Source organism: Phytophthora ramorum (genome assembly GCF_020800215.1).
Source record: "Phytophthora ramorum isolate Pr-102 chromosome Unknown Phyram_PR-102_s0001, whole genome shotgun sequence".
Classification (NCBI taxonomy): Eukaryota; Oomycota; class Peronosporomycetes; order Peronosporales; family Peronosporaceae; genus Phytophthora; species Phytophthora ramorum.
The window spans coordinates 1,991,886-2,004,684 of NW_027150647.1; the positions used below are offsets into that span (position 1 = coordinate 1,991,886).

Here is a 12,799-nt window from a genome sequence, read left to right on the forward strand (position 1 = left end):
CGACCCGCCTATTTCTTTACGAAGCGCTTCAATCAAAGTGAAGGTATCACCGCGTGCATCGTCTCGATTGCGACTCACCATCTTGCTTGCGGTGCCGGGCGTGCGCACCACACGCTCGCTGCTGTCAACCTTTCGCGTCGTCGCCGATAACCGGGCGCTTGATACAGATCCCAAATGGCGGGTGCCTCGAGACTGCCTCCCTATCACCAGACGATACAAGCTAGGCAAAGCAACGTGGAGCGGGATCAACCTAACGAAGCCTCCGCGTGACAGACAGACCGGCTGGGTGGCTGTCGTAGATGCGTCTTCTTTCTGTAGCATCACAGGCACTTGATGCCATGCTAGCGGTGGCTGCTGCGCCGGACCCTCTCACGAACTCACTCCCCAATTGGGCATCTCCGAGCAACGTTGACCTCTTGACGTCTCGACACCAGCGCCATGGCAAGTCCAACAAACAAACTCGACGTGTTGTCGCCCGTGGCCGCTGGCCTGTCCCCGCATGGCAAGGGCTTCGAGCCGATGAAGACCCCCGACATCGACATCGAAGGCGGTGCCCTGCGTGCCGGCGGTGCCATCAACGTCTGGAGCCGCGAGTACATCGGCATCATTGTGCAGTACGCCGCTGTGGGTATGATCTACGGCACACTGCCTGGTACGGTCTACCCGTTCCTCTTCAACTACCTCAACATGGAGAGCACGCAGGTGGTGTCGGCCACCGTGCTGCTCAACCTGCCGTGGTCTTTCAAGCTCTTCTACGGCATGATCACGGATTGCCTCCCCATCATGGGTTACCGTCGTCGTCCGTTCATGATCATCGGCTGGACGTTGTGCTTCATCATGCTGCTTGTTATGGCCTGCATGAAGGCCGGAGACCCGTACTACCCGGAGTACGCCTACGCGTCGATGAACGTCACGACCTTATCCCCTGAAGTTGTCGCTACCTTCAACACGGACGCCCCCTCCACTGGCAGCAAGTTCATCGTGCTTATGATGATCGCCGCCATTGGCTACGTTGGTGCTGACGTTGCTGCTGATGCCATGATGGTGGAAGTAGCTCAACGTGAACCGGAGGCTACGCGCGGTTACACACAGACCACAATCTACATGGTTCGCACGGTGTTCGTGACCATCTCCAGCATCCTGACGGGTTTCGCCTTCAACGGTACCCACTACGGTGGCGACTTCGACTTCTCGCTGAGCTTCCCACAGTTGATGATCATTTTGACCGTCGTCTGTCTACCCGTGATGCCTCTCACGTGGTTCTTCATTAAGGAGGAAAAACACGAGGGTATGGTGTTCGGCAAGTACCTGAACGATCTCTGGGTTCTCGTCCAGACGCGCCCCATGTACCAGGTCATTGCGTACAAGTTTTTCTCCGGCATCTTCGAGAACTTCACTATCACGTCGTCTTCGGCAATGCAGGCCTACTGGGCTGGCGTGACGCCGCTGAACGAGAAGGTCCTTGCTATCATTGGCAACGGTATCTTTGCGCTCACGCTTTACCTCACGGGTAAGTACGGCCTCCACTGGAACTGGCGGTGGATGCACGCCACGATGATCATCGCGGTGACTGTGCTGGATGCCTTTGTGACCTTCCTCACGACCTGGGACGTTGTGCGTAACCAGTGGTTTTGGCTCGGCGTCCCCGTCGTGGAGAACCTCCCGACCGGCCTGGCCTTCGTCATCGGAACGTACGTCATCGTGGAGCTGGCCGAAGAGGGCAACGAAGGCGCCGTGTACGGTCTCATCGGCTCGGTCTCAAACCTCGCCACTCCGTTCGCCAGCACCATCACCAAGAACGTCGACAGCTCGTTCGACGTGGCCAACGCTGATATTGCTAGCGACACCAACCACGTGCGCTGGGAGGTGACTTACATCCTGCTCATCCGCTACGCCATGAACCTGGCCGGCCTGCTCTTCCTGCCGCTGCTGCCCAAGCAGAAGGCCGAGACGAACGAGCTCAAGCGCAACGGTGGCTCCAGCCGCATCCTGGGCTTCGTCACGCTCGCTTACTTTGTCTTCGCCCTCGTGTGGTCCACCATGGTCAACATCATGTCCATCTTCCCGTCCACCTCGTGCCTGCGCATCGCTGGTGGCACTGGCTGCTAAACACGCAGTGAACGTAGAACTCGTGCCTCAAAGTAACAAGGTCAATGTAACCCACGTAACTCGTATGAACAACACTCTCATTCTGAAAAAGGCAACTTCAATGCCACTCCCTCGCGGCAGTGACATATGTGAGTGATGGTCATAAAACAGTTTGGTTATCGCGTTTTGGACACTTACTTGGCTATCTTCCGCCTTCCGCGCACTCGTCTCCAGCGCCATGAGCACCAATTCCTCGTCTTCGTCTGCATTCGCACCCCGTTCCGCTCGTCTGTCCGAGGATTTGCACCGCTTTTTGGACACTCTGGAGCTCAATAGAGACTCGAACGCAGTTGTGCACATGCGCACAGGACGTCGCCAACTCGAGACTTTCCTCCTGCAGCAGCATGGAGGCGCCAGAAGCTTCGAGCAAGTGCTGCAGAAAGAGTCTTTGCAATGGGAAGAGCTCGTGGCTCAGGCTCGGAAAGACGAGGACGTGAGAGTGCAGGAACGCCCCGTGCTGCCGGAGCTGCTCACGGGTCTGCAGGTCGTCCACGACATCAAGGTGGGGAGACCAGGGAGACCTGATGACGCAGTGTACCTTAAGTCGCAGTATGCCAGGGAGAAACTGCCTCGAGGCAATTGCATTGCAGAATGGCAGGCCCCAGATGGGGAGAAGTTCTTCTTCCCTCTTGTTCGAGGCTACAGGAAGTTCACAGGCCAGGAAGACGACGGAGAGCTCAAGAAGCACAAAGGAAACGAAGAAGAGGAGTTGTCGAGGTTTTTCACCAAGCCTCAAGCTCAGAGTAAATGGGTGATCTCCACTAGCAAGGAGAACGGAGAGGCTGGACACCTGGCGGTGCTGAAGCGCAGTGATGGCGAATTTGTGTTCGTGCTGGGGTCGAAGAATACGCACTTGCTGGTGCAGTCTGTAGAGGACATTGAGCGCGCAAGAGAGGCCCAAAAGAAAGATGGCGGTAACGATCCGTTCTTCGCAGCGGCGCCAATTGCAACCGCCATCTTGCGCATGCTGTTTGCACTCGAGCCAGCCAAGCGTACGCTTTTGTGCGAGTTCTTGTGGCAAACACGTGCCACTGCATCGTTCGAGGTGCTTTGCCCGAGTCACCAGCACGTGCAGCTCCTGGACTACCTGTCGGAAGACACTCCCGTGTTTTACGGTCTGTCGTTGATGGGATTTGATCCACCAGTGGGTGCTGATGTTTGCGTGAACCCCGTGCTGTTGTACGAGTTCATGCGCGCACTCGGGGTGCGCACCGTGACCTACGACATCGCCGAGTTCAACCTGGCTTCCTTTGAGACTGCGCTTGAGCGTAGTAAGTGCGCGTATCAACATGAAGGTGGTGTTCATTTGTTCCTGGACGAAGACGCCACCGTGATTGGCATGCAGAAGCACAAAAGCATTTGGTACGTGTGTTTGCGCGCCATTCGAGAAAAGTCCAAGACGTTCTGCCGCACACTGAACTCGAAGAAGCCCCCCAAGGGCCGAGCCAAACCGAAGTCACCGAAGGAAGCACTCGAAGACGGGAAGAGGTCAGTACAGAAGCGTTTTCAAGCTATCCCAGGTTTCCTGCGGATTTCGGTCGAGCTCTCCGATGCCTACGCGGCGCTGGGAAAACAGTTTCTTGAATACCTGTTTGAAGAAGAGCTTTTTCGTGGAGCTGCGACTGGTGAAGAGCAGGAGGAGAAGTGCAAGCAGGTTACCAAGGACGTTGCTGACCTCTTCCCGGTTGTGTGGAAAAGGTTTCTTGAGCACACAGGTCTGAACGATGCCATCGAACAATAGTAATAGACAATAGAAAACACCATAGATTTTTATACTACACGCCTGAGCCGAAGTCGAAGATCAACTCGTTGTTAAGAGTCAACTAATACCTACCACTTAGCTACGTGTAGTTGCTCTTGTCCTGCCACCACCATGTCTTGACTGTGCCGTCGTGTGAGCTCGAGGCAAGCAACGCCTGTTTCTCATGCCAGCGGGCATTATAAGTCACTCCACGGTGACCAGCAAGCCGTTCCAGCAGCTTACCTGTAGCCACTTCCCAGACATATACGTAGCCATCCTCGGAGCCGCCCAGCACGAAACTCTCTCGCGGACCAAACGAAGCCCGCACAATGTTTTTGGCCGTATTTTGATGGCCCTTAAAGCGCTGTAGCGGTCGTTGTTCTGCATGGCGGCTGCCTGAGAAACTGCTGACTCCACCGCTGATGCTGCCGCTCGCACTCAGGTTGCCGCTGCTGCCACCATAGCCAGCACCTCCTGAAATGCCAACACCGTTCGCTGAAGAGTATCCAGACCCGTAACCATTAACGATGCCGCCAGTACCCCCTAGGGAGTAGCTACTGAGAGATCCACTCGATCCACCACTTGACGCTCCACTGTTCAGCCCCGTGGATAAATGAGCACGAGGAGTATGAAGCATGCGCAAATCCCACAGACGATTACTGTTATTTCGCGAGCCGCTCAGCAGCGTATAACCATTGGAAGCCATCGAGATCGACGTGACCTCACCCAACGTTTGGCGCAAGGTATGCACACACAGTCCACTCAGAATATCCCACAACCGAATGGAGCCGTCCTTCGAACCACTCACGATGAAGTTGGCATGTCTGTTGAATTGCACATCGCACACGGATGCAAAGTGCCCACGGAACGTCTTTGCCACGGCACCAGTGGCGATATCCCACAAACGCACACTCTGATCGTAGCCTCCAGTCACCAAGTGCGTCTCGCTGGGGTGCAAGTTCACTGTGTACACGTCGCCGCCGTTTGGACTCATAAGCGTGGCCAAACACTCTGCCGATGTCACTGAGTAGTTGTGAGGCAGGGTTGAAGCCGCCGATATAGCAGCAGTGGCGCCCGAGGCGGCAGCGGCAGCAGCCTCAACTGCAGACTGCATGACGTTGACTCCACGCTGGCCATTCAGGAGATCGTCATCATCACTCTGAGCCTGTTGAGCCGCTGCACGCTCAGCAAGAGCAGCACGCAAATCCCAAACTTTTACTGTGCCATCACCCGATCCAGAATAAAGACGTTCGCCCGACGCACTGGTTGCAAGATACCAAATTCTTGACGAGTGGCCAAGCAAATCGCGTGTCCATTGCCGGCAAACACTGCCCGTGGTTTCGCCCGCTTCCTCCTCACCACTTTCTTGGTGTGTCTCTGGGAGCTCTGTCGGCCAGAGCTTGATTGTAGCATCACTGGACCCTGAAGCCAGCAGCTCGCCGTCCGTGCCCACAAATGTGACGAATTTTACATTCTGTGAGTGGCCGACGTAGGTGCTTTTGACGGCGTTTGGCAGTACCTCACACTCAAAGTCCCTCAGCAGCGTGGAAACCTTGGGGATCGTCTTGGGATGGTATCGACTGAACTCCATCTGGTACGCCACGCTTTGGTGTAGCAATTGCACCAGTCGGTTGTCGGGCATAGCCACGGGTGGGGTCGTCGTGGCCGTGTCTCCATCCTGCTGGGGGGAGATGACCTCTTCCAGAGCGAACGTGGCTCTCAGCTGCTCCACGAGCTTCTCTCTGGACCTGACGACCCCCTCCCAGTTTCGGAAGGCGTCCGACTCGCCCACGGCTTTGCACGTGAGCAGGTAGCAGAGCTCCTTGAACTCGTGGCGACTGGAGCTCGTGGCGGCCGCCACCTTCTCGAGCGGCTTGAGGTGCGTGGTGAGGAAGGTGAAGGCTTTCTGGTACTCCTGTCGGTCGATGAGCTCGAGGTACTCCTGCTTGCACACGGCGTAGAGGAAGCCCTGGTGGGCAGCGTGGAACTTCTTGAGGTGTTTGCCCAGCAGCTTGGCCACGAGGTCCCAGTCCCCATCCATGATGGCGGCGCCCAGTCGTCGCAGCGCCTCTCGCTCCTGTAGTCGCCCGTGGCGCTTGACGTTGGCCTCGTCCTGGATCGTGGCGCTGGACATGGCGAACCCTTCTTGCTGCAGGTACTGCGTGATCAGCGCCAGCAGCTCTTGCTTGATCTGTGCGTCCTGTGAGTCGAACGTGGCCTCCGGGGGAATGCTCGTGCGGTGGTGGCCCACGTGGGACCACTGCGCGGCCGCGGAGCTCACGGAGCTAGTGCTGGCCCGCCGGCTCGGGGGGGGCAGCGGGGGCGTCGCGTCGCTCATGGCAGCAGAAATCACCGTATGAGGCGAGAATCGAGGTAATACGTCACTATTTGGAAGAATGACTGGCGGGATGCTATCATTAGGGTACAACATGGCTCATTATTAGTACAACTTCAACTTGTTGCAGCACTTCCGACGGTGCTGCTACTACATGATAAATCTGCCTTATGCGACGTCGCTGCCGCCTCGGCCGATGAGGCTGTGGCGGTTGAAGCTGCCGAGACTGCCGAGACTGCTCTGTCGAGAGGCGACGCTCGAGTGGCAGCTGGAGCTCACAGTCATGGACGACATACGCGCCCAGTAGGCCGCGTCGTCGTCGTCCTCTTCCTCCTCTTGGTGGCCCACGAGTTCCTCCCTCGCAATAGACAGGACGTCGCAGCTCTCGACTGCGGTCATACACGACACGCAGAACGAGCGCTTCCGCTCCAGTATCGTGTGCTGGTCCGGAGCGAGAGCGACGACCGTCTTCTTGACTGCGCACTTGGAGCAAACCGGCAGCTCGCAGCTTGTGCAGGTGCGTCGCATCGACACCAGGAAACTCGACCCTTTGTTGCACACGGAACACCTCGGAGGTTCGCTGGAGCTCTGCGGGTGATGCCGATGCGTCGGCGCTATGAAATCGTCTAGGTCGTCCGCGAACGAGTACGTTCGAGTGGAGCGAGAGCTCCAACCGCAGTTCTTGCGCACCCGCCAAGACAGTTTCTTGGTCAGGGCACACGTGCTCTTCCGTGCGTAGGCCGACCACTGTGTGGCGATGGCTTGGAGCGACATGTTCTTGAGCACCTCGTTCTTCGTCTTGAAATCGAAGAAACCCCGCACGTAGCACTCCACCGTCGTTGGGGTTTTCTGACGGTACAAGGCACACACGGACATATTCCCCCGCTCGATGCCGTGCGTGCTCTCAAAGCTTGGAATCTCCGACATAGCAACCGAGTGCGAAATGCTGTACCCGACCCGTTCGCGTCCGCGGACGTTGGCAATTCCTGTCGCGTCGAGCGACACATAGTCGCGGTCCTCGTACAGCCGCCATTTCACGGCCACGGTGCGAAACGGGTCGTCAAAGCTGGGGCGGACGACCTCGTAGAGCACTTTGCTGTCGCGAACGCTGTCCTTGGTGCAGGCAGATTGGATCTTCATGGCCTCGTCGGTAGTGGCCACTACCCCGTACATGATGTCCTCCAACTTACCCTCGATGGTGCCGAGGAGCAAAAGCTGAGGCGTGGCGGGGCACTGAGCTGAAGGCGAGAGGCGCTCATTGTAGATGCGCACGCTGCCTCGCCGTCGGACTTCGCGCCATCGATCGGGGTCGGCGCGGCCGTCTTTAGTCACAACAAGGGTGTTGTACTGCGCGATGTTGTGTCCTGCGAGAGTATCTGCTAGGTTCTGCAGCATGTGGCAGTCCTGCCTAGAAATGGTGGGCTCTGGTAGCAAGTGAACGAGCCGCATGTTTGCTGCTGGGTTCTAAAAGGACAGTGACCATGTCGCCTAAGGAAGTCGAGCGAGCACCTCCATGTGTGCAAACGAAGCAAGAACAAATTATCGCCTCGGGGTCAGTGCTTCAGCTGGATCTTGCCGTCGTGCTTCATTTATCAAAGAAGAGTCAGCAGGCAAGAATAATAAGCCGCATTGCGAGCATGTGCTGTACATGTTGTCGGAGCTCCGGACTTTATGGTGGCGTAACGTAGCAGAAAGTTGACCATGGACACAACTTCTTATCCCAAGTACGGAGCCGAGACTGGGGTCGGAACGTCTGCCATATTCATTACTGGCGACGAAACCCCGGTGCAGCTGACACGGGGCGCAAGGATGGCACGCTGGCCAGTGGAGGCACGCGCGAACGTATCAAAACTGCGGAGCTGGGCCGAACTGCAAAGCTGTTTGCATGGCGTTATCTGTTTTGCACAAACACCGAGCTGTAGCATCCTCGACCAAGGCGAGCTTGCGCCTCGGCAGAAGTGCAGGTCAAGGCCAGCGGATGGATCCAGCATGCCATGACTGTGGGCATGACTAGCATCGCACCGGACCTGGCAACAGTGACTCCGTCACTCGAAAGCGATCTGACTGCTCCTGGACCGGGACACCTTCCACTGGAAGTTCCAGGCTGCCCGTCAGGCACGCGGCCGAAGCCGGCAACGCTCTGGAAAGGCGGTGCAACACGGTGCGCCTATAAACCCGCAGGCACTGGTCTCGAGACTCCCGAAGGCCCCTGTCTGCATTGACACAGTCGACCATCGAGAAGCTCGATTCGTGCTGGGTGCCGGTAGTTGGATAGCATCGACCTCGGTGCACGAGTACCGATACTGAATCGATCGCTGACCACTCGCTGCGCCAAAGTTTCGGCGCCGTAGCGCTTCCCGCGAAGCTGACCACCACCACGTCCCGGACGCTTGACTCCGGGACTCACCCACCTGCGGTCCGCAGGCTGCGGGGCTTGGTGGGGTTCGATAATCGATATGGGCTCCGGGACTAAACTTCGAGCTAGCTGTCGACTACCATAGTGCCGGAGAAACGAGCAAGGCGGTGACTCGACTCAGAATCGCTTTCGATCAGTCGATGACAACCTACCCTAGCTGCAACCACCGCACCGAACTCGAACAATGCGTCTCTCTCCGCAGCTCCCGACGCTGGAGGTGACCAAGCAGCACGCCACCATGTTACACAACCTCGCAGAAACCTTGGCGACCCACAACATCGAGCAGCACAACACGCTGCTAGTGACCAAGGACGGACTGGCAGACCCGACCAGGTGGCGCGAAGTCCGTCGGCGAGACGGCGTGCGCATCTACAAGGAACGCATGGGGGCGACGCAGCAGGGCCCGACCACGCCTCAGCTTCTGCTGCTTGGCACTTTCGAGGGCAAGCTGGACGACATCATGTACGGCGTCGTGGCCACCTCGGACGAGGCCATGAAGATCAAATCTGCCAGCACGAACGACGGCGTCCAGGACAGCAAAGTGCTGTGCGAAATTCGACGCCCAACATTCGAGGACCCGTTCCGCCACGTCAGCGTCAAGTGGAGGCTCTACGACTCCAAAAGTGACTTCGTATCTTTGGACGCCTCTGGAATCGTAGAGACGACCAAGCGCGAGCGGGTCGGGTACAGCATTTCGCACTCGGTTGCATTTCCAGAGCTCCCGAGCTTTGAGACTGTCCACGGCATCGAACGCCTGAACATGTCGGTCTGCTCACTTTACCGCCAGAAAACCCCTACGACCGTCGAGTGCTACGTGCGGGGGTTCTTCGAGTTCCGTACGCAGAACGAAATGCTTGGCAACCTGACACTCCAGGCGATCGCTTCTCAATGGTCTGCATTCTCACGGAAAAGCGAGTGCGCGCTGACGAAGAAGCTCGCTTGGAAAATGCGCAAAAGCTGCGGATGGAGCTCTGCTTCGTCAAGGACGTACTCTTTTGCCGACGATCTGAGCGACTTTCGAGCCCCGTCGACAAAACCTACTCACGCAGCGGTAAGGCTCCTCGTTGCCGCTCGATGCAATGTATGCCGCAAGCGATCACGATTCATGGGCACCTGCAAGGGCTGCAATCGAGAAATCTGCTCCAAGTGCTACACGAAGAAACGCGTGTGTGCAGTAGCTCCCGACCGCTTCACAGTACTTGAGAAGAAGCGCACATTCTGTTCGGAGTGCATTAGTGAGGTGCAGAACACCAGCGCCGTGGAAATTGCGCGTGAGGAGTTCTTAGCAGAACACCAAGAGCAAGAGGAGTCGTGTTGGAATTCCTCTGGCCAGTTGTGGAGCAGTACCACAGCAACAAACAACTCTGGCATCCGTCCGCGATCTAACAGCATTTCTAGCATGGGCAGCGCAGACTCTCGTCGACAAACCGACTACTCTTTCTAACTCGGCAATATAAACTAATTCAACATGTTGTATCCTACATGCCAAAAAAATATTGGTATCCGCTGCCGGATATTATAATACACAAAGGTGAACAAGGGCAAATACAAGAACGAGCACTATTATTCTTGTACGTGCTGCCACAATATTGTTAGGTGCTTTCATAAGAGCCATCGAAAGCTGTTTACATACTACTTTGCAGATACGCTTGATACATCATGCTGTTACTAGATCAGGCCATGGAGTTCCGACCAATTTGACTTCGACTGCTCATCCGGCTGCGCCGAGAGACTGCACTCTGCATGAAGCTAGCCTGGGAAGCCCGTGCCATTTCCTGTGCCTTGGCGACGCACGCGTCGTGATACGCTTTTGAGCTAGCCAACTCTTCCTGGGCTACTTCCCGAGCGTCACACTTGGCTGCATCTGTGAGGCACGTGGAGCAAAAGCTTCGTTTCTTCCCCAGAACAGTGCGCTGGTCTGGAGCCACGATACAGACGAGTCGCTTGGAGCAGCAGCGGGTGCATACATGTCGTAGGCAGCTCTTGCAGCTCTTGTGGTTCGCGCCGAGAAATCCGAAGCTCCGAGAACAAACTGCACACCGGCCTCGGGTGGAAGCTGGAGGCTGTTGGGTAATAGACGGCCGGTCGCCAGGAAGAGACAACGACGCCGTGCAGCCGGAGCTTTTCCGCATGCGCCATACCAACTTCTTCATCAGCGCGCAGTCGCGTTTCCGTGAAAAGCACGCCCACTGCGCCGCGATGGCCTGGAGCGACATGGTGTTGACCATCTCGTTTTGCGTGTGGAAGTCAAAGAAGCCACGAACGTAGCACTCAACCGTCGTCGGGGTCTTTTGGGTATACAGGGAGCACACCGACATGTTGCCCCGCTCGATGCCGTGCGTCTCCTCCATGCCGGGGATCTGCGCGAAGGCCACCGAGTGGGAGATGTTGTAGCCAATGCGTTCGCGCTTGACCGTGTGCGCGATGCCCGTGGTGTCGAGCGACACGTAGTCGCGCTGGTTGTTGTAAAGGCGCCACTTGACGCTAACATGGTGGAATGGGTTGTCCACTGTGGGTTGCACGAGTTCGTGCAGCACCTTGCTGTCGATGACCCCGTCCTGGATGTAGGTGGATTTGATGCGGATGGCCTCGTCCGAGGTGGCCACGCCGCCGTACATGACGTCATCCAACGTGCCCTCCACCGTGCCGAGCAGCAGCAGCGAGGGCGTGGTGGGGACACCGTTGTGACGGGCGCGCTCCCGGTAGATGCGCACGCCGTCCTTGCGACGCAGCTCCTTCCAGCGACGGCTGTCCGCGAACCCGTCCTTGGTCTTAAGCAGCGTGTTGTGCTGCTGGATGTTGTGCACTGCGAGCGTCTCGGCCAGCTCGCGCAGCAGGTCCCCGTCCTGCTCCGACATGGCCAGCTCTGGTGGGGCCAGCTCCGCGATCGATTTCATGGTTCGTCTGCTACAACGAGCGAGAAGAGTTCGTTTCCGCGCTGTGCGGCGGCAGGGCGTTTCGCGCTGCTCGACTCAAATGTGATTGTGAGCTGCAGTCCGCCGTCGAGCGCTGCGGCTTAGGCGCCCACCATGCTGGGGGCCGAAGGACAGGCGTTGATACATTCGTGCCCCCCGCAAAGTTTGACTCGCGAGTGGCACCCGCTGACTCGAGCGTCTGAACCGAAACAAAAGTTCGACCCGTCTATGGTCGGACTAAGATTTAGACAGGTCGCGCACTGAAATGAATCCGGAAGCGGCTGCTCAATGCACAAACCACCGCGGCAGCGCCGGCAGATCCACCGTCAACGCCGGCAGTGCCGTGGATCGCAAAAACATTGGCAAAACATTCGAGCTCCGCGGAGATTGGCGTCTGCGGCTGACTGGCCGGCGCATTGGTTGCGACACCAAGGCGGCGGCGCAGTCGGCCATGGCTGGCACTGCCAGTGGCAGCGAAGACCGCGCCGCCGCAGCTTCAACCGGGACAACATTATTCTTCGCACTACGTGCGGCGTTGAAGTCAATGCTCTCTCGCGCTGGGATGACCGTCAGCATAAACAGTGACCTCGTCATAGTCGTCGTGAGCGACAGCCGCTTACTGGTCTCGTGGACTCGGGTGCTTCAAGACGAGGATAGCGGAGACCGGACGTATCTGCTTCCTGCTCTAGACCACCAGCGAGGTTGAGCTGCGACTACGACTACAGGAGCTCTGGTCTTGCCAGGCTTTCGTGGCAATGGGGGCCCACGCGATCCTGCAAGGCAAGCTTACGTGTATTGCTGTGGTTGCTATCGTGGAGTTGCCCTTGGAGAGCTGAATTGCCTCACCGAAAAATAAATGCGTGCTGATCGATTGTCTGGATACGGGTAAATGATCGAAGTAGTATGTTAAACATTTGTTTTGAGCGATGCGAACTCAGATCAAGGTCTGACTTGGGGCGAGCATGGCACGAAGGCACAAACACTCTGCATAAGCACTTCTTTGCTTTCCTTTGATGGCGCGCCCACAACCCTTGCATGAGTGTACGACGTGCCGCTTTACTACCGCAAGAATCGCCTGCTACACCACTTGGAAGTCGACCAGCGAGCTGCAGCTAGTAATGCACGAGGTGTTCTCAACGTCATTCGCGTTCCCAATTGCTCCGGACACGTACTGTAGAGCATTGCTGCTCTGCTCGGGAACAGTGCTAGACTAGCACTGCTAGTACGAGTCATTGACGACGAGT

The 12,799-nt window shown here is 57.2% G+C and overlaps 5 protein-coding genes across 5 annotated transcripts; 2 read left to right on the forward strand and 3 right to left on the reverse strand.

The window, feature by feature from the left end:
* Positions 1-2,326: 2,326 nt before the first annotated feature.
* Positions 2,327-3,889, forward strand: KRP23_363 (uncharacterized protein; the record flags this gene model as incomplete). The annotated part of the gene is made up of 1 exon (XM_067888285.1): positions 2,327-3,889. One exon carries the CDS (start codon positions 2,327-2,329, stop codon positions 3,887-3,889), a length of 1,563 nt encoding a protein of 520 aa, XP_067750920.1.
* Positions 3,890-3,989: 100 nt separating this feature from the next.
* KRP23_364 (Vegetative incompatibility protein HET-E-1) lies at positions 3,990-6,227 on the reverse strand (the record flags this gene model as incomplete). Its single annotated transcript, XM_067888296.1, has 1 exon — positions 3,990-6,227. The coding sequence occupies one exon, from the start codon at positions 6,225-6,227 to the stop codon at positions 3,990-3,992; it is 2,238 nt and encodes a 745-aa protein (XP_067750921.1).
* Positions 6,228-6,392: 165 nt separating this feature from the next.
* On the reverse strand, positions 6,393-7,619 carry KRP23_365 (uncharacterized protein; the record flags this gene model as incomplete). The annotated part of the gene is made up of 1 exon (XM_067888308.1): positions 6,393-7,619. The coding sequence occupies one exon, from the start codon at positions 7,617-7,619 to the stop codon at positions 6,393-6,395; it is 1,227 nt and encodes a 408-aa protein (XP_067750922.1).
* Positions 7,620-8,824: 1,205 nt separating this feature from the next.
* KRP23_366 (uncharacterized protein) lies at positions 8,825-10,084 on the forward strand (the record flags this gene model as incomplete). Its single annotated transcript, XM_067888319.1, has 1 exon — positions 8,825-10,084. One exon carries the CDS (start codon positions 8,825-8,827, stop codon positions 10,082-10,084), a length of 1,260 nt encoding a protein of 419 aa, XP_067750923.1.
* Positions 10,085-10,203: 119 nt separating this feature from the next.
* On the reverse strand, positions 10,204-11,537 carry KRP23_367 (uncharacterized protein; the record flags this gene model as incomplete). The annotated part of the gene is made up of 2 exons (XM_067888331.1): positions 10,204-10,218; positions 11,178-11,537. The coding sequence occupies 2 exons, from the start codon at positions 11,535-11,537 to the stop codon at positions 10,204-10,206; spliced, it is 375 nt and encodes a 124-aa protein (XP_067750924.1).
* Positions 11,538-12,799: the final 1,262 nt, after the last annotated feature.